The sequence below is a fragment of the Ictidomys tridecemlineatus genome, chromosome 4 (assembly GCF_052094955.1).
Source record: "Ictidomys tridecemlineatus isolate mIctTri1 chromosome 4, mIctTri1.hap1, whole genome shotgun sequence".
Lineage (NCBI taxonomy): Eukaryota > Metazoa > Chordata > Mammalia > Rodentia > Sciuridae > Ictidomys > Ictidomys tridecemlineatus.
Window position 1 is genome coordinate 108,126,113 of NC_135480.1, and position 23,356 is coordinate 108,149,468.

The following is a 23,356-nucleotide window of genomic DNA, read 5'->3' on the forward strand; positions in this document are numbered from 1 at the left end:
GGGGCTTGTAAACTTTTGTGTTGATCTGTGTTCATCACCAGGTTGCGCACCAACAACTCTTCACTGCATAGCAGGCTAGCAGGCGTGATGATAGGACTTTTTTTTTTCCCACACGTCTCTGGAGCTTTTCTTTGCGGACTGAGGGGGAGGGCAGTTAGAAGAGCCATATTTGGGGCTCTAGCTAAGTTGTGGAAGTGGAGGGTGGTGGGTAGGGGGTTTGTGGTTTTCTATCTATGGCCAGGAAGGCGTGATGTGCCCAGATGTGGGTCTGTGCTAGGAATGTCGGAGGCCTCCTTCTGCCTACTCCGGCAAACATCTGCCTGGCAGTCCAAGGTTTAGCAAGCAAGGGGATTGAATTTGGGAGGGTGGGGTGTGTAGGTGGAATGGATGGAAGTGAGTAGGCGGAGGGGTAAGGGAAGGAGCCGGAGCAAGGCGGAGAGAACCGAGAGAGCGGAGAGAGGGAGTGGTCCTCCTTCCAGTTCTCCCCGCCCACTCTGCTGAAGGCGTCTCCTGATTGGCTTCACGACAGCAGGGCTCAGGTTACATTCGCGAGCGGAGCTGAGCGCGGGAGACCGGACCTGAGAGGAGAGCTGCTGGTTCTGCGCCGGTCCGCCGGCCTCGGACAGCCCAAGAGCTGCCACCCAACATCACACAGACCCCCCCACCCCCGCCCTGCGCCAGGCTCCACCCCAGCCAAGGACCCCCAACACTAGCATGGACTGCTGCACGGTAAGTCAGAGGGCCTGGGGAACTGGCACTCAGCTTGGTCTGGGGCAAGGAGAGCTCGAGAACCACCTGCAGGGTGAGTGAAGGATGGAAGTGGGTGCGGAAGACCTAGGAGGACGCCTGCTGAGACGTGGGTGATGGGTGATGGAAGGCGCTCGCCTCACTCGAAAGCCCTAGGAAAAAATGCTCCCCAACTAGCGGGGGCGTCTGAGCGCCCATCCGCCAAGCAGTCTAGGTTGGACTTCCAGCTGGGCAGGGCTTTGCAGCAGAGAAACTGCAGGTTAGACGACAGGAGGAACTTCCTCCTGTGAGACGCTGAAAATCGTCGCCTAGCGAAGCTGCGGCGAATTCTCTCCTCTGGCATTTGTTCCCTATACCATATAATAGCCCACTGGCACCGTTGTCGGTGGGTGGACATACTGATCTTTCCGATCCTCGGAAGATCGCCTAAGTCCCTGCACAATGTAGATGGAGGTAATCGGTCCATACTGGTCTTAGTAGTGAGGATGGGCAGCAAAAAGCCTAGTCAGTGTGGTTCTGGAGAGGAGTTGGCCCGGCCCCCAAAGCCTTCTCACTCTGAGGGGGCTGGGTGAAGTGACCGCGAGAGAGCCCTGCTGGCTAGGAAAGGAAGCGTCTGCAATTTGTCAGCGCCCACACGGAGACCAGGATGCAGCAAGTGCCTAATGCAAAAGTAGATTACTGTTAAGGTGACCCTGTATGCAAGCACCCGGCACAGGACCTGACTCCTGGTCACTAGAGGAGTACAGTGATCATGCGCATAGAAATTTATTTTATCCCCTACATACAGAGAAATACTTCTCCTTGTATTCTATTAATTGATTTGTCCTCTCCCTACCCCATAGTGTACAAAAAGGTGAGGGGAATGAGCTTGGGAATTAAAGAATACCCCAGTTCCGTAAGAGGTGAGACTTTGAGATGTCTGGATATCAAGAGGCTGAAAAAACTTAGAAGCAAGTCATAGTTGTGATTTTAACTCTTATTAGTATCCATAATAACTGCTAGTTTGTGATTGCTCACCGTAACCTTACATTTTATATTTAATCATCACAACTCTGTGAGGTAGGTGTTATTTCACAGATGTGCATATTGAGGCTTCAAGAAATTATTTTCCCAAGGAGGCAGCGCTCCTGGATATGGAGACGGGATTCAAGCAGAGCCTTTTTTCATTCAAATAGCTATATGTTGACCTCTCCTCCAACTATATTGTCTTTTCCTCATTATAAAAGCAACATGCATATAATAGTAAATATAAAGAACAGAGAAAGTATAAAAAGAAACATGTCAATCACATACAGTCCTGCCCCCTGGAGAACACTGATAACATCGTTTTCCCTTTGCTTGTTATTCTTCAGAGACTTATTTATTTTTGTATTTACTGTGCTGGGGTTTGAACCTAGGGCCTCCTTCATGCTAAGTATGGCTTTCCCACTGAACTCCATCCCCAGATCAAGAAACAATGTTTTCGGTTGCGAAAGGAGAAATGGAGGTTTCTGGGATCCACTGAGGAAGAACCTCTCAACCCGCAATGTTTTATAAAGTAAAGTAAATAAATGAATCATGGATTCAGAGATCTGAGTGAGTGGGGGAAGGGTATTGCTGAGGACGAAGGAATAAGATGAGAAGATCCAAATGATAGGGAAAGGAAAGCAGGAGGCATGGTCAGTGGAAAGAACAAAGAATCCAAGAAGGCAGGGAAGGAATGTAGCCTGTCACCTCCTGTGTCTGCAGGAGTAATAAGGGAGGGGTGTGGAGTCCACCTGAAGGCCCTGGTCAGCCCTGGGTGGTGCTTGTGAGTGCCCAGGAAGCCATTTGTGCAGGGCAAATAGCTAGCTAGGTAACAGATGACAGGTGTTGATAGATAACATCTAAGGACCTAGTAGACAGGGTTGCATTCAGTGTCTCCTAAAAAAAGGAAAGGACACCCACCCAAAAAATATGAAGGTGGCAGATACACTGATCCCAGTGACCTAGGCTCTGGGGCACCTCTTCCAGTGCACCGTATACACAGGAACTTTCCTTTTTCATGTTTTAGGTTTTCAGGGCCAAAGGAACGAGCAAGAGCAGGCACCATACTTGGACTGTGCAGGACAACAGGAAGAGGGAAAAGGGACGGACGCGGAGGTGAAGGGTTAGAGAAGGATGGGGCTGGGGCCAGACATTTTCCTACCCAATTCTTTGGAGGTCTGGGTTCAATGCTAGGAGGAAGCTGTGATATGTACAGAAAGCAGTCAGTGTGCCTCTTCATTTTTCATTCTGGAACTCCTCCATGACCACTTCACCTGGTCACCTGGTCTTTAGGAAGACCACTAGCCTTCCTCCTTCTTTCTTCTTGGTCACGAGGCTGATACACAAATGGCAGGGGGCAGGGGGACAGGACAGATCTCCTTATTTTTTTAAATCATTCATATATATATATATATATATATGAGATTTTCCTGCATTCATTTACTATGAAAAAGCAGAGGAACATATTTTGGATCCTACTCCTTTCTTTTGCTTGGTCTAGTCAACCTGGTCCAGCTGAATTCATAAAATGATTGCCTGCCTTGAATCAGATCATTACATTGTTTATCAACTGTGCAACCTCAGGGAAGTTACAAAATATCTCTGAGACTCTTCCCAGACTTCCAAAATTGGGATTGAATAGGTAAAATGTGCAGTGTTGAGCACAGGGCCTGACACATAATAAGCACCCAGCAGGAATAATTCTTATAGTTATTAGGATTTGGGAGCTCAAGGAGACTTTATTAATCTCAACCAAGTTTTAGTTGTGGCTGAAAATAAAATAAGGTTCCTAGAGGGAAAATGATGTGCCCAGTGGGACTAGAAACCATGGCTCCACCTTCACATCTCCTGCTAAATGTCACCCAGTTCATACAGAGTTCTCCGGGATACACCATCAGTCTTGACTTTGGAAGGCACCCGCTTACTGTGACCAATGAGCCTTTTTCCCTATTCCTACTACTCTCCCTGCAGATCTGTGAACAGATCTGGAACAGGCCACCTCAAAGCTAGCTCTATCCTGAGAACTCAGCTTGAGGGAGAGGGAGCTGATTCTGGGGGTAGGTTTCCATTTTGGATCCAGCTGGGGTGGGTGGTGACAGCAGGTGGGGTCTTGGGAGACTGGAGAAAGATACCCTTGCTCCACTCAACTTCCTCACACCTCCATGACTGCCAAGGCCCAAGAGCCTAGTGGACTGGAATTTTTTTATTAATAGTTGTTGCCCCCTTTTGAAAAGAAGTCTCACTGTTCCCAGAGAATATTCCAAGAAAGACTTGAACTCTGAGAATCAAAGAACCCAAAGGAGTTGTTTTAGATTTTATGTGAATAAAAAATAAAAGGTCAGGGAGAGATTGAGACTTAGGAAAGACAAAAAGAGGGCCCCTCTACACAATACCAGCTGCCTGGAAACTCCTTGAAATTGTATTTATATCCATGGATTGTGAACATCTCAGCACAAATTGAAGAACCATGAAAGCCCACAAAATGAGGACAGCCTGGGAAATCCTGGCAAGGTCATCCAGAATTTAAACATGTACTCCTGGGTCAACCTGTCTGGGACAGTGATCATTGAAGCCTCACTTCTAAGACTAGATAACTGACCAGAAGGGGGCAGGAGTAGAACTGAGTTACCATTTTTATGTGAGACCTTGATCAGCTACTGTCTGAGCAATGCATGTCCTCGGACACATTCCTAGAAGCCATGGGGCCAAAACAAAGGAGAAATGGTCTTCTAACTTGCCAGTAATCATCATCATCCCAGTCCACACTGATGCCATAAGTCATGTTAAGCCACAAAGGAGCTAAATACTGAGACTTTCTCTATTCCAGCCTAACCACTGAAATTCATTATATCAATTCCTTAATTCTTTCTTCTGTCAGCTAGGGCAGGCCATGAGAGAGACAGAAACCTACTTTGGGTATGGGATGGTCAGATTACAGTTACACATTCCCTAATGATGGTAACAGGTTCTGAAAAATGTGTCATTGGAATTGTGCAAACAATATATAGTATAATTACCCCAATGAAGATAATTATGACAACATTAAATGATATAATCTTATAGTATCATCATTATATGAGATCTGTCATTGACCAAAACATTATGTGGCTTGTATTTGTATATTAGAGTGAACTTTGTAAAATTGTTATTATATGACCACTTTTGGCATACAGAAGCAATGATTTTGCATCAATATATTATATAAAACAATCATAATATATAGCTACCATTTATTGAGCAACTAGTCTGTGCCAGAAACTTTATGCATATCATGCTATTTATTCTTCCCCACAACCCATAGAGGTGGATATTATTATCCTGGTTTTTCAGATGAAGGAACTAAGAAAAGATTAGATAACTTGCCCAAGACAACACAGTTACAGCATGTGGTAGAGCCCTGGTTTGCTTTCTGGGTTGCATCTGCTTATCCTAAGTGGGGGTTAAAAATGCACTCTAGACCCTGATATACAAAGGTTCGAATTTTTGGTCCATTAATAACTTTCTATATGACACCAGATAGGTTTTTTTCTTTGTTTGTTGCTTTTTTGTTTCACCAGATAGGTTTTTTAACCAATCGCCAGTTTTATCATAATAAACTGGGGTAATAATAAAAAGATATGTCATTGCTTTATTTTTGAAAGCTAAATAAAATAATGCTTGTAAAACACTGTATTATTCCACCTGGAACAACATACATGCATAAATGGTAGCTATTGTCCTAATTACTTTCTTCCAATGAGCACACCAAGGAAAGGGCTTCTTGCTCCTGCTGATCTTTTCCTTGTTTGTTTGTTTGTTTGTTTGTTTAAGTGATAGATTTTGTCTGTCACTTATTCTGAGACTCCAGGTTGTGAGGTCAACCTGGGGAACAGTGGGAAAGTGAATAGTCCATGGGAAAACAGTCTCTTGGCCTCTAACCCATATGGGGGGGGGGGTAGAGGGGAGGCAGATTCACTGAGCTTTGGCCCCATCCTCTCCCTAATTCCAGTTGAGCTCTGGTACCAGTCTACTCAGGAAAAGGCTGTCCTGGTGAATCTTTTGTACCCAATCCCCAGAAAATGCTAGGCTGGGAAGGGCCCCTTCTGAACTGGAGGCAGCCGTTAAAAGCAGGGGGATGGGTGGCCACATCCGGGAATGCCTGTTTACTTTGCTCCTCCAAACCCGCAGTCCACTCAATTCTGCAGCGCCCCTAAATTGGCCACAGGTAATGGGCCCTTGGCTCACTCCGGCTGTCTGGATTTCTTGTACCCCTTCCCACCATGTATTTCTTTCCTGAGGTGAGTGCACAACTGTGTCCACATCATAGCCCTGAACCTTCCTCTTTTCGTTGCCCAGGGAGAAACACACCAGTGTGGCTTTCCTCTCTTCCACATCTGCTACCCCAGTAGTCCTGCTCTCAATCTCCCGAGACTCTGGTCCTAACCTACCCTCTCTGGGTCTCCGACCCGACCCGCCAATAAAAACCCCTTCCCCTTCCCTCCCCAGGAGAGCGCCTGCTCCAAGCCGGACGACGACATTCTAGACATCCCACTGGACGATCCTGGTGCCAATGCAGCCGCTGCCAAAATCCAGGCGAGTTTCCGGGGCCATATGGCGCGGAAGAAGATAAAGAGTGGAGAGCACGGCCGGAAGGGCCCGGGTCCTGGGGGACCCGGCGGAGCTGGGGGCGCCCGGGGAGGCGCGGGCGGCGGCCCCAGCGGAGACTAAGCCAGGTGAGGCTGGCTGGAGGGACGCTGCGAGCTGGAGGCCCCTCTTTCCCAATGCTCCTAGGAAGGAGCAAGGGAAGACTAAGGGCGTGCTGAAGGTAGAGAAAGGTGTGGAAGGAGCTGGGGGTGGGAAGTAGAAATCCGCCAGGTGAGGTGGGTTGGAAGAGGCTAAAGGTGCTGAGATTTCCGAGAACTCACCTGTTTCTCCCTCTCCACCCTGCCTTCTGCCACGCCCTGGACTGAAGAAGAAATGAACATTTTAGAAGGTAATGAATACGACCCAAAGCGGAGAGGTTTTGGGGAATGCTAAGTGGGAGGAAAGGACCAATTTCCCAACCCTTCCCCTGTCCGCCTTCACTCACTCTCAACCGGGGAACGTGCACCCTGCACCCGCAGGTTTTCCGACACATTGACAAGCCTGAGGCTGCGACAGGGTCACACCTGGATTAACGCAAACACGCAGTCACCCTCATTTGGCCGCACAAGCCCGGCCGAGGGCTATAAACACACCTGGTCTCACTCACGTATCTTTCTCGGGGCTCATTTCAGCTCATTGACTCGGGGGTGGGGGGGGTCTGAGTGACTAGGGACCCCTGGCACTCCAGGCCCTGGTATCCTAGTTCAGAAAGGTAGAAGGGACGGGGAGAGTAAATTCCAGGAGAGGGCAGGTTCTCAGACCTTCTCTTTCCTCAGTTCCCAAGGAGAGATGGATGCCGTGTCCCCTTCGCAGTGACAAGACTTCCCTACCGTGTTTGTGATCCCCTCCTCCCCACCAGCCTGCCAGCTTCTGGAGCCCCCCTGCGTCCCAGAGACTCTTTCTTCCAGGCAGGCTTCCTCGCGGAGTCGCCAAGTCCGTGCCCTTTTAGTTAGCCCTCCAGTCTAGCGTGGTCCCTGTTCGCCCTTCCTCCCCCTCCGATCCCCAAACCCCGCACTCCCAAATTCTCCTCCTTTTGCTTCTCGCCCACCTCTCCCCGCACCCAGCATGCAGCTCTGCCTCCGCAGCCTCTGTGCGCTTCCCTGCGCGCACTGCGGAGGGCGCCCTAAGCGTCGCCCAAGTACACTCAATTTAAAAAAATAATAACAGTCCTTTGGTTCTGTGCGCAGCGATAGGGGGCGCCCTGCGTCTCTGTGCGATTCCCGCCCCAGCCTAGCCTCAGAACTTTAAATCTGGGACATGAGGAAGGGAGAAAAGTGTTTACATGGTTTCGGATGCCCCTTCCTCTGATCGGAAGGGAAGTCCCTATCCCGCACCTGCCTGTCATGTTCCCTTCCTTTTCCCCAGCGCACCCTGAGAGCCGCCTCTCCAGCTCTCCTGTTTACGCAAACGCCGAGCGCCTGGAGGCTCGGTAGGAGGAGTCTTCCGCGGCCCCGCCCCTGCCCCTTCCGGCTTCGGCCCCGCCGGGCTCCTGGGGTTGTGGCCGGAAGGTTTTTAATCTCGGTGTGTGCATGTGACCGTTCTGGGTTGGAATGTGAACAATAAAGAGGAATGTCCAAGTGTTCAGAGGGTGCCGGGAGGGGAGGGAGTTTGGGTGCACAAGGCCACCGGTTGGAGCCTGAACAAATCTCTTTTGATCAAGCCAAAAAGCAGAGAGGAAGTGAGATGGAGAAACCCTTAGATTGAAATCTGCCCTTTGACGCAACCAAACTTCCTGCTTATAGCATCATCTCTGGGATTTAAAGCCCAATCCTTCCCTTACTAGTAATACTCTTTGGGCCGCCTAGAGAAATTCGCCAGAAAGAGACAATATGGTACCCAAAGGTTTTAATTATTGATCTTCCCCCTCACTGCCCTCAGGGATCAGAAGTCAGACAACCATAGGGAGCTTGGACTTCGTGGTCGTCACAGTACTGGTAGATGGGGACCTTTCAAGGAGCCCTTTGCTAGAATCCACCTTCATAGAAGATTGCTCAAAAATCCCAGGAGCCGTGGCATCCTCCCTGATGGATATAAGCAAATTTTTACTGAAGCTAGAAGCAACCTCCAGACAAATGCTGTCTTGTAACCCAGGAACTTTTACATTTTACTATGCCTGAGAATTGTTTGTGGAACTTTTGGTTAAAATGAAAATTCCAGGGCCTGTCTCCACCAACACACACACACACACACTCACCCAGAAATTTTACTGTAAGAGGGATAGAAAGTGACCTGAAACTGAATGTTTAATAAGTTCCTGGTGATACCTTTTTAGGTAACCTGAGGACCACATTTGAAGAAATTTTGCTCTGATAAGTGGAGGACAGAGGAAGCTTTGGGCTCTTTTCCTGATTGCCCCACACAGAACTAAACTCAGCTAAGTGATCAGGATAAATCCAATACATTTAAAATACACACACACATACACACAAACACACACGCCTTAAAAACAGAAGAGTAAACATTTTTAAATTTGAGAAGGGTTCAGGCTGTCCTGTAAACTGAGTCATCCATGTCCCAACTTGTAAACTAACTCCTTCACCCTGTACACATTGTTCACACACACACACACTCATGCATAGGTTATATTGCATCTGCCACCACTAAATACCAGGAACGAGCAGTAATCCCTACCCCCTAACACTTCTAACAGTGTCAGAGTTTGAGGGCTAAAGGTTCCACCTTCAACCCAAACCCTTTTCTCCCTCTCTGCACCACCCTCTAGCCCTCCTGCTCACCGAAGTTCACTACCCCCATATGTCTCCTTGGGCTTCTTCTTCCTCTCTTTCTGGAATCTGATTAAACAGAATGCAGCAACTGACAGGAGCAACACACCCAGGAGCACCCCAATCAGAGTTCCAGCCACTCGACCTTTGGAGGAATCTAAGAAGACATAAGGCCCTCAGAGCTTCAGAACTTCTTGACTCATCCTCAGACCACTTCATGCAGCCTCCCCAACCCAAGCCTTTCAGTCTGGCCTTTGCTGAGCATTCCCTACCGGTCACAGAGAGGGTCAGCTCACAGGATGAACTGCCCATCTGGTTGGTGGCCACACAGCGGTAGGTGCCCGAGGAGGTCAGGGAGAGATTGGTGAGAATGAGCTGGCCAGATACCTCATCTAGAGGGAAAAAAGGAAGTGTGTCACCTCAGTCAACTGGATGAGCACCTACTATGAAGAAAGCTCATTCATTTTATCCTTACAGCAGTCCTGCTAAAGAGGAACAACCTGATACCATTTGTGAGAAATCAGACTCAGAAAGTAAATAATTTCTAGAGAGTAATTCCAAAGCCACTTCAACTTATGGGCTCTTTCCACCTCACATAATACCTTTTTAGGCTTAGGAAGTTTGGAAGTGATTCATGACCCTTTAGAAAATCTCCCAAAAGTAGACAAGTAGGAATCATAAGAATGCCCCTTGCTCTCTACTCTCTTTCAGGATATCAGGAAAATATTTAATTTGAGAAATAACTCCCAGGAATGCAGCCACAGGCTGCAGTAAACAGACGGAAAGGGAATAATATAGGAAAGAGACAGGGAAAAGGTAGAGTGGTTTGTCTCATCCTCAGTAGTCATAGAACTGATAATGTGGGTATATGGGATTTAGAGACCACATTTGTACAGGTGTGCAGTTCCCTCTTTGAGTCCCTGGGCCCTTACCTTGAACCATGCTACCAGGAGAAGGTGTAGGAGAAGATCCAAGGCGTACCCAGTTGTACACTGGCTTCGGAGCTCCCTCAGAAGAGTAGCATCTCAGTTCAGTAGAGCCCCCCACAAAGGTTGGCCCATTCTGAGTGCATAAGGGGTTACTGGGGGGTACTGCAAAAATCACAGAAGTACTTCAGCAATCTTCTAATCTCACACCAACTAAGTGCTACATATCCTGATTTAATACCCCTGCCAAATAATGGTCCATTTCTCTCCACACACCACTGCATCCCCAGGAAGTGATTTCTACTATTGGAAATTTTGAGTATTTTAAAGGTCTTCCTCATGTTGAGCCAAAGTCCATGTTAATAATATCTACCCTTTGATTCCAGTTCCTTTGGGCCCACAGTGAGAAATTAAAATCTCTCCTCCACATGACAGTCCTTCAGATATTTGAATATAGCAGTCACACAACATCTCCTTGGTCTTATCTTTTCCATCTAAACATCTCTTGCCTCTAATAGTTTCTTTGATTGCTCATCTCTGACCAGGCTGTGATTTGGGGTGAGATGGAATTTCTGAACAAAGTGGTGCACAGTGATAGGGGACTTCTTCCTTTCGTGGCTACCCTCCTTCTCTGCCACTGACTATTGGGAGGGACAGAATTCAAATCTAAACTATCAGTGGGAGGTTCCTGGCTAATGGAGCTGGTAGGGGTATGACTCAGACCCCATATAAGGGAAGGGCTTTTTCTCTCAGACCCTTTGTTACTAGGGCCCTAAGGGAGGAGACATTGTGGAGGGCAGAATAGAGTATGACTGACTATACAGATTAGAAGTCCTCAGAAGGGGGATTTTTTTTTTTTAAGGTCCCCAATGCAGTTGTGTCCTTCAGCTGGAAATCAGGATATGGAGAGAGTTAACAGGGACTGTACACACTTTCAGAGTACACGGTTAACTGGTGGGTCCCCAGTTGGCCTTACCCAGCACAGTAAGGTTGATTAACCCCAACCCATTGGTGTAGAAATCTGGTGGATTGTTAACATGACAGAGATAGGTTCCAGTATCTGAGGGGCGGACATCAGTCAATCTCAGGGTGGCCACCCCTCTTGTGGGGGGGTTCTGAAGTAGACTGGCCCGTTCAGCCTTAGAACCAGTGGGATACAGATGGCCATTGGTGAAGTACAGGATCTGAGAAGAGGCAGAAGACATGCATATGTTCCCCTTTCTCTCTGGCACCCATTCCACAGTGCTTCCACATGGAAGTGGGAATAAGTCCACTCACTTGCACTAGTGGAGGAGGTTGATACTCTGTAGCCTGAACTATTAAGGGGCAACATCAATGTATCGTATCAACCAGCAACACTTCAGCCTCAATGGGTTCAGTAATTCCAACTGGGACTTCACTAACAAGGGGTTTTAATATAGCCATGGGAGAGGTAAGGATAATATAGGGTCACACAGACTGAGAAGATTTAGCAAGAGCCCACTTACCTTTTCATCCAAGCAATACTGATCCCCAAATGTACCCCCACCCCAAGCCCTCATTCTTCCTGGCCAACCCCACTGGGGTCACAGTGGCTCTCAGCTCACGGGATGGGAGGCAGAGATGGGTTTTCCAGGCTGCACAAAGCTCCACTCCAGGGCGAAGTTGTCTCCCACTGATGTGCTGTAACTGCAGCTCAACTCAGCAGTCTTGCCCACGGGCACGCTCAGGGGCTCAGTGGGTACCTTCACCTCCACAGCTATCCCTGGGGCTGAGGATGGAGAGGGAGGCAGAACCACAATCCTGGTGATCTGGAAGGACTGGCCTATATTTCAGCGTCTACATCAAGAGCTGGGGGCTCTCTCCCCACAGTGCACTCTTCTCAAGCCAGTCCCTCCTTCCTTCTTGAAACCTGATGTTTCCGGGAGGGAGGTGCCCACAGCCCAGCCGGATTTTTGTAGGTAAAAGGGCCAAGACTGGGCCAGGTATGAGGATGTATTGGCGGAGAAAAGAAGACAATAGCCCTGCCGTGGTTAAGGAATGCCAGCCGGTGTGCCCCTCTCCTCTGCCCTGGTGGCCCTCAACCCCTGCCTGGACCAGCAGGCTCCGCCTTAGCCCCAGAAGCAGCCCTAGCCCACACCGCAGGGACTGGGCAGTCCTTAAAGAGCCCAGGAAGTCAGGACCCCACCCCCATCTCTCTCACCACTCAGGCACACAAAGCCCAGCAGAGCCCAGCAGAGGAAAGGCCCCGCAGGGAGCCCAGTCACGGCCACCTCCAGCTGTCCTGCCATGCGTTGGTCTGTCTCAGTGTCGGGGTCTGGGGAAGGGAAGGTAGTACCCAGCGGGTAGCCTTGTCGTGCCTGGCAGGAGCGAAACTGACTATCTCAGAGCAAACAAGGGGAGAGGCTGGCACCTTCAGGTAAAGAAATGCTCCTCCCTCCTCCAGGCCAACTCTGAAATCACTGTAGCCCTCCTTCCTTTTCCTTCCTCTTCCCTCAGTTTCTGAAGCTGTCAGGCCCTGGTAAAAGAACCGGCCTTTGGGTGGGTACCCTGAGGGCCAGGGCTCAGAACTGGAGCTCTGCAGGAGGAAGAGAAGGCAATCTAACACTGGGACTTGGCAAATACTTCACCAACATGGGCTCTTGAAGTGAGCATGTAATTCTGGGCTCAGACCCTTTCTGACCCCTTCAGAGATTCTTGTTCCTCCAAAAATTCTTCTGTTCACCACATACTGGAGTAAGAGTCTCCATAAGTCACACCCACCTCCCCATTCCCAGAGCCCCTCCATTGTACAGAGAAACTGAGACCTAGAGGCTCTCACCATTGTTAGGAAAGAACATGGCAGAATTTTGACATGTATCTGCACCACATTCTACACTCAGCTCTCTCTCAGTAACAAGAGGGACTGCTACACCATAGGCAAGAGATGTGTTTGTTAAGGATCCCATTGTGTGAGAGAAGGAAGCACAAAGGAGGTTCCCCTCCCCAGCCCCATTGAGGAAGAAGAGAGGACCCTCAGAACTCCAGCAGAAAGTGTACCCTTCCTTTTCATTCCCTTACTGCTCAGATTGGATTAAGGAATTGGGTGCTTTCTCTTTACATATGACAGCAAATGACCTTTCTAAACACTCTAGAACTAGAGATATCCCAAGCCAGTAAATTCAGGCTGTATAGAGAAGCTTCCTGCTTCCACAGCCTGGTTAGGTTCCACTTTGCATCCTCCTGAAGCTCAACTTCTGAGAATTCCCAATTGGAAAGGATATGTGATTCTTATTTCATATAAACACAGTGTATATTTATTGAAATTTGCAAAATAAAAACAAAAACACACATTTCAAGTTAGTTTTTAAAATGTCTTTCATATTCCCTGCCCCAACAAATCCAACCAAGACAGCACAACAGTTTGTATTAATGCAGGGAGCTGGATGGAGTGGCAGCAAGGGATGTCAGTTAGATAGGGGTGGGTTACAAATCATCAGGCTGCGGCCTCTTTGACTGGCAGTCTCCTCCTCCAGGGCCCTTGGAGGGTAGCCAATCTCAGCAGCATTCAGCTTGCTTCATAGGAAGAAATGGGGGAGGGGTGAAGTTTCCCCTCAATCCCATCCTAGGTTCACTTCCTCTTTTTTTTTTTTTTTCCCTTTGATCTTCTGAACATTTGGGTCTTCCTGAGACCCAGTTTTGCTATAGTAAAGAGGTAGGAGCAGAGGACTGGAGGTCTGGAGTGTGGCTACCTTCCCAAGACTCAGGCCTCTGTCAGTGCTAAGGGTAACCCTTATAGGAAATAGAGACACCAGATTGTTTACCCTTGAGTGCCGTCACACCAGAGACCCAGCCTGATTCTGCATAGGCACTACTATGGGCACAGCACCCATGTGATTCATGGTAGAGGAAGAAACCCCACCAGGGATAATGGATACTGGCTGAGAGTGAGCCCCATTTGTTCTGGGAAGTCTTGGTGAAGATAGGGCCTGGCTGGAGAGACTAGGTGTAGGGGTCATTGCACCAGGCCTGGGAGAGGCATGGGATGATCGGAGGGCTCGTGCTGAGGTAACGGACGAAAGAGTCCCATTCTTAGAGATTGTGTCTGAGCTCTTGGGCCAGGGCAGAGTCCGGGGAGCAGTGGCATCCTCCCTAGTCATCAAAGAAGTAAAAATACATCAGAAGCAGAAAGGAAAAGAAAAGAAAATTTCTATATGTTTTGTTTTTTATCTCCACAAATGCAGACTTCAACTCTTTTCCTTCTCCCATAAAATCTGCCCCTAGGAAAGATGATCTGCCCACTCTTCTATACTATGAGACTCAAACTCTGTGAGGGAAGTTAGAAAAGCCTCCATCCCTGCGAAGATCAGGAACACTTACTTGATATCATTGGCCAGCTCCTCTGGGGCCTTGCCTCTGCGTTGGTACAAGAGGACCAGCCCAGCAAGCAGCATCAGTCCAACCAGGCTGCCCACAACTGCTCCAGCAACCACAGCAGCCCTGGGTCCTGGAAAAGCCTTGGTGTCAGAAAGGAACACTCATCTGTCCCCTACCCTTCAATTCTACTACCCCACTGCCACCAGATACATTCTTTTTTCCTGTTAAGAAGAGAAGGCACTGTCAAGCAGAAAATGGCCTGTCACTACACAAACATTTGTAGGAAACTTTGACCAGGGCAAGCTCCCTGTCCTGCTACAATGAAAGGCCTCAGCTAACAGGCTTTCTTCCACTTGCAAACCCACCCCCACGACTGACCACTCTTCTTAACCACACTTACCCCTCACTGACCTGTGCTCACTTCCAGAGTAACATTGCACGTGGCACTGCCCAAAATATTGTGAGCTTTGCAGACATAGACTCCAGACATGGAAGTGGAAAGGTTGGTGAGGCTTAAAGACCCACGGATGTCATCTGTAGATACAATTTTGCCATCAGTTCAGTGACTTTTTTTTTCCCCCATGTGAAAAAGAAACAAAAAGTCCTGCCCTTTCTCTAGTATGTCCTCTTTGACTCTCTGGGACTCTTATCTGTTCCCTGATGGAAGGGAAAAGTGTGACAGCTCCCAGTTACAGACCAGCTAGTTCAATATCCCTCTCCATTTCTGCTCCCCAGTACCCCCAACTGTTATCCGAAAGGAAGTGATATATAGAAAAACCCCAAACACCATCTTTACTCTTATTTCTGAAAAGCAATGTGATGACAGAAAAAGAAGGCTAGGAACTAGAATACCTAAGATCCAGAATAGGCTATGTGACCTTAAGCAAGTTACTTTAAATCCCCATGTCCCCATTTCTTCATCTGTAAAACTGGGGTAATTGATCTAGCTGGTGATGTTGAAAGGATTACATGGACTAATTATTTGAATAACTAATATTTATTGACTATTTATTCTATAAAAAAAAAACACTCTTAAGTTTTTTACAGGTACTAACTTACCAAAATTTCACAACAAATTTGTGAGGTAAGCACTATTTTTAAAAAAAAAAATTTTTTTTTTGGTTGTAGTTAGACACAATACCTTTGTTATAATTATTTATTTTTATGCGGTGCTGAGGATTGAACCCAGTGCCTCACACTCTACAGTGGTAGAGCTAGGCAAGTGCTCTACCACTGAGCCACAACCATAGGTCCAAGGTAAGTATTACTTTAAAAAAGAAAAGGACCAAGTGCAGTGGCAAATGCCTGTAATCCTAGTGGCTCCAGGGGCTGAGGCAGGAGGATTGCAAGTTCAAAGCCAGCCTCAATAATTTAGTGAGGCCCTCAGCAATTTAGAAAGACCCTGTCTCTAAATAAAATATTGAAAAAGGGGCTGGGGAGGGCTAGGGATGTGCCTTAGTGGTAGGGCACTGGCCTTGCAGGTGTGTTTGATCCTCAGCACTACATAAAAATAAATAAATAAATGTGTCCATCTACAACTTAAAAAATATTTTTTAAAAATGGGGTGGTAGGCTGGGGATGTGGCTCTGGGTTCAATCTCTGGTACAAAAAAAAAGTTTTTTACATGAAAATAGTCAAGTGAGACTGGAGTATAGCTCTGTGATACAGTAAATAAATTGTGTCCATCTATATCTAAAATAATAATAATAATAATAATAAGAGCTGAGGACATCACTTAGTGGTAGAATGATCCTGGGTTTGATCCCTAGTCCAAAAAGAAAAGTGTGTGGGGGGGGAAGGGTATGAAAATCTATATATCTGCCACCCAGATTTAACAGTTGCTAATATTTTACCATACTTATTTCATTTCTCTTTCTCTAAGAAATTTTAAATACTTAAGTATGCACCTTCAAAAAAATAAGAACACCGTCCCACATAATCACAATACTATTGCAATTAATAATAATTTAAGCAATTAATAATAATTCTCTAAAACCATCTAATACTTCATATAAAAAATGTTGCAATTGTCGGTAAAAGATTTTTTTACAGGGCTTGGGTTGTGGCTCAGTGGTAGAGTGCTCGCCTAGCATGTGCGAGGCCCTGGGTTCGATCCTCAGCATCACATAAAAATAAACAAATAAAAGCCTAATGTTAAAAAAAAAAAAAAAGTTTTTTTTTATAGTTGATGTGTTCAAATCAGGGCTACTAATATCCAGTTTTACAAGTGAAGGAATAGAGGCACAGAGTCATAAAGTTAGAAATCAGAGCTAGAACTTGAAGGCAGATAATTTACCTCCAGAGCTTCCTTAGTAACAGTACACAGCACATGAAAGCACTGGCATCTGGTAGAGTTTTTTTTTTTTTTTTTTTGTACTGGGAATTGAAACCAGGGGCACTTAACCACTGACCCTTTTTGGTATTTTATTTAGAGTCAAGGTCTCCTGACTTGTTTAGGGTTTTGCTAAATTGCTGAGGCTGCCTTTGAAATTTTGATCTTCCTGCTGGGATTATGGTGCACTACCTAGCCACTCCCCACCATCTGCAGCTGTCTTTCTCACTTCCTCTTCTCTTCTTCTCCCTCTCCTCTTCCCTCTGCCCAGTCCTTTGCAGTATTGCCTCTCCTTTTCGCCCCAGTCCCCAGGGCACCTCTCATCTTTTCCCTTCCTCAGTCACAGTCTCAGTTGTTAAGAAATTCCCTCACCTAAAGCTGGTGCAAAGAAAATCTGGGGGGATGGGGGCAGCCGCTCCCACTGATATTCAGCTGCAGGCTTACTCCTTGGGGACTGGCAGCTCAGGGTCACGTTGTTCCCCACATGGGGCACACCCAGGAGGCGGCAGGATGGAGGAGCTGGAGGAACTGGGGAAGGAGACACAGGTTAAAGCCCACACCCAAGGGAGCCATGGATCCTCCCCACCCCCATACCCTTTTGTCACTCCATTGGCCCCACCCCCAAACCTTATACTCAGCCACTTGGGAGAAAGACCTCCTCACCTCCCTGTGGTTGGGGAGGGATCTGGAAGTGTGTGCTTCTCACTCACCTAGCACTTTGAGCTCTAAGGTTTTGCTGCTGTGGCCCCTGCTTTTGCCTTGGCTGTCTTGCACATTCACATAACAGCGGTAGGAGCCAGAGTCTTTCTCCTGGAGGCCCTCCAGCCGCAGGGACACATTCCGGGAGGGCATGGAGTAGACCAGGGATGCTCTAGGTTTGCTTGACAAGACCCCATTGATGTAGGCCAATACCTAGGGGCAGTTCACTTCCGGTTATGATTCCATGATGCATGTGCCCATGGGTCATCCAGTCCCCCTCCCTGAAACTGGCCTTCTTCACATGCTGCTCCCCCACACTCATCCTTCTTACCTGTACCAGCCCCTATCCACCATCTCCCCAGCCACCCTCTCACTGCACCAGGTTCCTTCACCAAAACAGACCTTATTCCCCCTTGCATTGTGTCTTTATCTCCCATTTGGAGTGCTTTAGAAAAGTGGCTGAATGAGAGAAGGGAGTGGATAATGTAATAGGGAATTTGCAGAGTAGATTCAGGTTTTGTAGGGCCTGAAACTTACACAGTTGGAGGAAGGCATCTTTAAGAAAAAGATTTTGTTTGTTTGTTTTTTAGTGCCAAGGACTGAACTCAGAGGGGCTTAACTACTGAGCCACATCTCCAGCCATTTTAATTTTTTAATTTGAGACAGGATCTCACTAAGTTAATGAAGGCCTCAATAAATTGCTGAAGCTGATTTGGAACTTGCAATCCTACTGCCTCATCCTCCAGAGCTGCTGGGATTACAAGCATGTGCCACAAACCCCAGGCTAAAATTATCTTTAACAAAACAAAACAAAACAAGATCAAATGATTTCTTTAAACATATTTTTTCCAGGACTTTGAAAGCTCTCCCTGTAAGTAGGGGCCTTGAAAACTGTTTCATTAGCTTTTGGGTAAACCTGCCTCTGAGTGGAAGTCTTGCATTAAGAAGGAGGAAAAAAGGGAGAATGTGGGAGGAGACTGCCTTTTGCCTCTCCAGGTATAAAGGAGAGTGGGATAGATGGTAATTATTGGGGAAAAGAAGTGGCCTGTATTTCCGAAATATACAGAATGGGAACACAGTTTCCGAAATATACAGAATGGGAACACAGAAACATGGCCAACTTTTAAATGTTTGCTACTTCCCATAAGCTTTCCCCTTTTCTCAATCTCCACTCCCCTGCTCCACCACTACCATAACAAAGTAAAATGTCTCTGCTATTACAGTGTTCGGGTACCAGATTTCTAGGGGAAATTGAGGGAAATGGAAGTCTTTGGGGACATCTTTAAGATGGGGGAAAAAACACTGAAACTAAGGACACATGCTTTTCCCTAAAACTCTTTCCTCAGCTTTCATTCCCCTGCCACTTCTCCATCTCCCCAGATCTTCCCTACATCCACAGTTGGGTACAGCTTGCTACTAGCTGGGATGCCCTCCCCCTCACCTGTTTTAAATCCTTCCCGTCTTGTTCCAAGAACCACATCACAACTGGCACTTCCCATGGTTGGACGGCAAACGCCTCGCCTTGTATAGTGTACCAAGCTGGGAGCACCACTTCCGTTCCCTCTGCCACCTGCAACTTGGTGAGGCCGGTGGGCACGTGTAGCTCCAGCTGGGCTCTGGAGAGGGACACTGGAGACAGAATGAGGAGGAGTGAGCGCTCTGGATTAGCTCCCTGCTCAGACCTTGGACTCCCGACCCGCACTGGCACTGCGGGTAGGGAGGCTATACGAATCTGAACAGACTTCACCATGACTCAAGGGGAAGCCTTGAAGAGTACTCAGGGACCTGTAACCCAGTGTCTTGCGTCTCCTCAAAGTCCATGGGTTTGTTGTAGGGATGAGAACATATTCCTATGTATTTATTAGTACCCAGAGGCACAGATTCTGAGCACCAAGAAGAAGGATCAAGAATGTAGCAGGATTGGGGCAGGTCTATTTTTCATTTACACCCCACGTTGAACAGCTGCTCTCTAAATTTCCTTGGGGGAGAGATAGGGAAAGTGACGACGCTAGTCTGGAACACCAGGTCTCCTCACTCTTCAACCCGATGGGCAGAGGGATTTGGGAGGCCACCGGGTTACCATTCCTTCTGAACCTCAGGTGGCCTGAGAGGAGTTCAGCACCCACGCCTGACCCAGTGACTACCCTGCTCCCGGGCCTCCAGCTCAATCCCAAGGAATCCTCCCTAAGAAAATAAGAGAACTGGGTCTTAGAAACCTGTCAAGTTCCTTTTGGGGATCCGGGTGCTCTGGGCAGGTTCTATTAGGTCTCTAGTAATTACAGGTAGGGGAAAGGACAGTATTCTGACAAGCACGGAGATTCCCCCACAGGTGCACAGCGTTCAGGGGGTGGACTGGGTGTCTGTTTCACTTAGAGGGATGTGGCTTGCACCATGGCGCATAGGGACACTTGTTCTTTTGTCCTTCAGAGAGGCAATGAAATAGCCTAATGCTGAGTCCTTTCTGGGGTAAATAATTTTGGACTAATACCTGGCTAAACCTGAGGACGCGGTGGTTCCTGGTCCTGGGCTCTGCTCTTTCCCAGCCACAGCACTTTGCACCGGAGTAGGAGACGCCACCTCCGCGAGGTGAGCTGGCGGCCAATCCGCAGGCAGAGGCGGCAGACAGGCCTAGTTCTGCGCCCTTGTAGTGCTGGTCTGAAAGCCTCCAACCGCCCGAGAGCGGATCCCGGCAGGATGCGCGCCACCCCCACAGCTTCCCTGCTGCACGTCTTTACAGAACCCCCTCTCAATTCCTTGTCCTTCCTAGCACCCCCCTTCCCATTTCCTGGCGGGTCCCTGAAGGCTGGGCAGGAAACTTGTGCCCGGAGATAAGGCAGAAGACAATGAAGGGGGGCGGGTTGGACCGGAGGCTTTGCAGGAGAAAACAACCCCAGCCTCAAGGAGCTCGACGCCCCATGGGGACCTGGCCTGTAGGTGCCCACTCCTCCCGGGCCTTTCTGCAGCACACGCCGAGTGGCCAGAAATGGTTCCTGCCCAGAGACTTGTCTGGGTCCAAGAGGGGTGCAAAGTTCCTTCACCCCAGGCGCTCCAGAGACCTACTCCCTGTCCGCATTTATAAGTGCATTTTGCAAAAGGTAGAGCGGTGGTTAAAATACACAATGGACACAGAAGGATCAAGACAAATGCTTCCTGTCCTACACCCTCGGTCAGAAACCAGGAGCAGGAGAGTGCCACTGGCTTTTCCTCCGTCCTCTGTCCTGCGTGTCTGCTGCCCTTTTGGTCCTGAGTACCTCTGAGGGGGAAGTGGGGAGTGATTGGGTCCGAGTGAAAGGCGTTGGAACAGCCCAAGAAAGGGACCTCTCTGGCCCACTGTGAGACCAGAGTGAGAAAGCAGGCAAACGCCTGTAGAGAGTGAAATGGGCCGGCTCCCCAGGGCTACTATTTTTAGTCTCCTTCATTCTCTGAGAAATTCCCCCCATGGGCTTCTCACGCCCCAAGGGCAGCAACGCTGAGCCGAGGAGCCTGTGGAGCCAGAGGACCATGTTGAGTGGGGGCGAGGAGCAGAGTAGCGCCTGCCTCATGCCCCATGGTTCAGAGCCCATTTAACCCTCAAGAGGACAGCAAGAGCTGGGCAACCCGCAGGGCAAAGGGTAGGAGTGTCAAAGCCTTCAGTATTACAAACTGAAGATCAAAACTAGGATAGATGAGCTGCAGGTGGTCGCTCAGCCAGTAAATATGAATTTTCCTCTCATGCTTGGAGACCTCCTTCCCAGTAGGAATGGGGTTAGGGAAATTGACAGAATGCAGAAAGGAAAGAGGAACTCAAGTTCAAGTTGGGAGGGCAGAGCTGAGAAGCTGTGTCCATTGAGTATTTTAACCCCGGCTCTACCTTTTGCAAAATGCAAGTATAAATGCAGGACCGGGAGTAGGTCTCTGGGGCACCAGGGGTGAAGGAAACTAGCACCTCTCCTGGACCCAGACAAGTTTCAGGGCAGGAACTGTTTTCTGGCCACTCTATATCAAGAGGGCAGAAAGCTTACCAGGCTTTACGGCTAGGGTGCTACTCTTAAGACCCATCTGTCTAGGGATCCTGATACTTTATGCCTCAATACCACTGGCTCACACAGCAGGCTAAAAGGGAAGCAGAGACAGAAAGGAGCTAAGAGGTCCCCATCATTGGGGTGCACTTTCACTCTACATCCTTTTAGGCCTTACTTGCCCTGGCATCCTCCTAAAATTAATTAAAGCTGATGTTAACATCCTTGTGATTCTTGGAGGGGGACAGCAAAAAATTCTGAGAAGCAGTAAAGTGAAACAACTTATGATGAGCTCAGTTCCTCCTGGGTCCTTTTCTCCAGGTGTAGCACTGAGCCACTTAGCTCTTGAAGCTATTGCTGCTGGAAGCTTTTAAATCTCAGCACTTTCTAAGAGGTTACCTTCCTCTCTGGGAAAACATAAGGGTGGTAGACCTGGAGGAGAGTCACAATTCTCCCAGCATTTGAACCCTTCCCCATTTCCTGTGTCCAAATGACCTCATGGACATGCCTTTGGGGCACCTCCCTTGATTTCCAGGGCAGGAAGCCAGAGGGGACAAGAGGGAGGAACTGGGCTGGAGAATTGATGTTAAGTACGTGTGTCAAGCCTGGGGGCCAGGGCATTCCCCTATCGATCTTTCCAGTCAGCTGGGTGTACATGGAGGGTGGGGATCAGAGGGGGGACGGGAGTTAAGTCCTTAAGCTCTTTAGTCAGTGTCTCATCTAGCGCCTCAGCTCATCCAGCTCTGCTGGAGTTAGAGAGGAAAGTGGAAGGGGGAATGGTTCCAATAACTCATCCCAGAGATATCCTGGTCTTGTCTGGAGATGCCCTTATCTGGAGATGCCCTTATCATGCCTGGAGATGCTGCCTCCACCCCCAACACATACACCACACCCCAAACTGGGAGTTGTCCCTGCCTTATGGGGAGAAATCAGCACAAGCCAGTGATGCTCTAGCATGGGGGTGGGGGACAATGGAAGAAGGGCAAGAGTCTGAAGTTGGGAGTCCTGTCAAATCCAGTTCCTCCTCAGTGCCCAAAGTCCTCCCATGGGTCGGATTCATCCTATATGACATCCCAACTCCCCTCTTGGTCCCGAGTTTAACTCACCGAGAGTACTTAGCCCTAGGAACAAAAATCGCAGCAAGGGCGTCGCAGGAGGGCCAGGTAGAAAAACCATGGCCCTCCCTGGCCTGGACCAAGTCAGGGGCGCCAGTTCCAGGATACACCGTCGGACAGGTGCCGAGCTGTGCGACAAGCCGACAAGCCGGAGCGTGCGCAGGAGATAGGCCACTGACACCAAAGGCAGTCAGCCCAAGTCTGCTAGTGAGCCGGTGGTGGGGTGGGGACCAACTGCGACAGGGGGCGGGGCATTTAAGAGGGCGGAGAGGTCCCGGGCGGGGCCCAATAGTAACCCACCGCAGGGGGGCGCTTCTAGTACTCAAGCCGCGGGATCACGGGCTCTACCCAGTCAAGCTTCAGGTTGGAATAGGGTTAAGCCATGGTACCCCGCCAGCCAGTCCTGGGAAGCAAGAAGGAAAGAGGAGAGTCCTGAACTATTATTTTGGGTCAAACTCATCTCCTTTGCCATTGCAGGGTTGGAAGGGTGACTCTAAAGGGAGTTTGGGGGGACTCTCCGAAGTCCAGATGCCACCCACGCCCTGACAATGTAAAAGCCCTGGGGCTCCAGGTCGAATAACCCGTTTTGAGCTTGGGGGTATCTAATAAAGGACGGGCTTTCTGGAGGAGGAAGGGGGAAGCGCGTTTCCCCGCAAAGCTCTGGGACTTAGTGTTTTAAGAGGCAGAAAGGTGTTAGCGCTCCGAACCCATACTGCGGCCGGATTCAAACGCTTTCCCAGAGTCAGGGGCAGGCACAGCCATCCCAGCAGGCAGGAAGGGTCAGTGTCACACCCACTTGGCACACTCCCAGTAGCCTGGGTCTGTCGGGGTGGAGGTCCTGGACCGCATGGCA

General features: G+C 48.7%; 3 protein-coding genes and 1 non-coding gene across 7 annotated transcripts; 2 read left to right on the forward strand and 2 right to left on the reverse strand.

The window, feature by feature from the left end:
- The first annotated feature begins 439 nt into the window (after nucleotides 1-439).
- Nrgn (neurogranin) lies at nucleotides 440-7,957 on the forward strand. 3 transcript variants are annotated; one of them, XM_005339523.4, is made up of 4 exons: nucleotides 440-729; nucleotides 6,238-6,464; nucleotides 6,704-6,724; nucleotides 7,152-7,957. In XM_005339523.4, the coding sequence occupies exons 1-2, from the start codon at nucleotides 715-717 to the stop codon at nucleotides 6,457-6,459; spliced, it is 237 nt and encodes a 78-aa protein (XP_005339580.1). In that variant the 5' UTR covers nucleotides 440-714; the 3' UTR covers nucleotides 6,460-6,464; nucleotides 6,704-6,724; nucleotides 7,152-7,957. The 3 variants fall into 3 exon arrangements, with proteins under 3 accessions (XP_005339580.1, XP_077903367.1, XP_077903368.1); XM_078047241.1 differs by lacking the exon at nucleotides 440-729 and adding an exon at nucleotides 5,886-6,029; XM_078047242.1 differs by lacking the exon at nucleotides 440-729 and adding an exon at nucleotides 5,886-6,029 and having other exon boundaries at nucleotides 6,707-6,724.
- A 248-nt stretch (nucleotides 7,958-8,205) lies between these two features.
- Vsig2 (V-set and immunoglobulin domain containing 2) lies at nucleotides 8,206-12,718 on the reverse strand. The gene is made up of 7 exons (XM_040285460.2): nucleotides 12,207-12,718; nucleotides 11,611-11,774; nucleotides 11,001-11,208; nucleotides 10,031-10,189; nucleotides 9,371-9,490; nucleotides 9,111-9,255; nucleotides 8,206-8,396 (listed from the first exon to the last, which is right to left on the reverse strand). Exons 1-7 carry the CDS (start codon nucleotides 12,292-12,294, stop codon nucleotides 8,264-8,266), a joined length of 1,017 nt encoding a protein of 338 aa, XP_040141394.1. The 5' UTR covers nucleotides 12,295-12,718; the 3' UTR covers nucleotides 8,206-8,263.
- A 624-nt stretch (nucleotides 12,719-13,342) lies between these two features.
- Nucleotides 13,343-22,725, reverse strand: Esam (endothelial cell adhesion molecule). Of its 2 annotated transcripts, none has more exons than XM_005339525.5 (7): nucleotides 22,495-22,725; nucleotides 18,832-19,019; nucleotides 17,402-17,603; nucleotides 17,064-17,219; nucleotides 14,771-14,893; nucleotides 14,363-14,489; nucleotides 13,343-14,134 (listed from the first exon to the last, which is right to left on the reverse strand). In XM_005339525.5, exons 1-7 carry the CDS (start codon nucleotides 22,562-22,564, stop codon nucleotides 13,819-13,821), a joined length of 1,182 nt encoding a protein of 393 aa, XP_005339582.2. In that variant the 5' UTR covers nucleotides 22,565-22,725; the 3' UTR covers nucleotides 13,343-13,818. The 2 variants fall into 2 exon arrangements, with proteins under 2 accessions (XP_005339582.2, XP_013220310.2); XM_013364856.4 differs by lacking the exon at nucleotides 22,495-22,725 and adding an exon at nucleotides 19,879-21,761.
- On the forward strand, nucleotides 16,416-16,487 carry Trnaa-agc (transfer RNA alanine (anticodon AGC)). The gene has a single exon. It is a non-coding gene; the product is annotated as a tRNA-Ala (tRNA).
- Nucleotides 22,726-23,356: the final 631 nt, after the last annotated feature.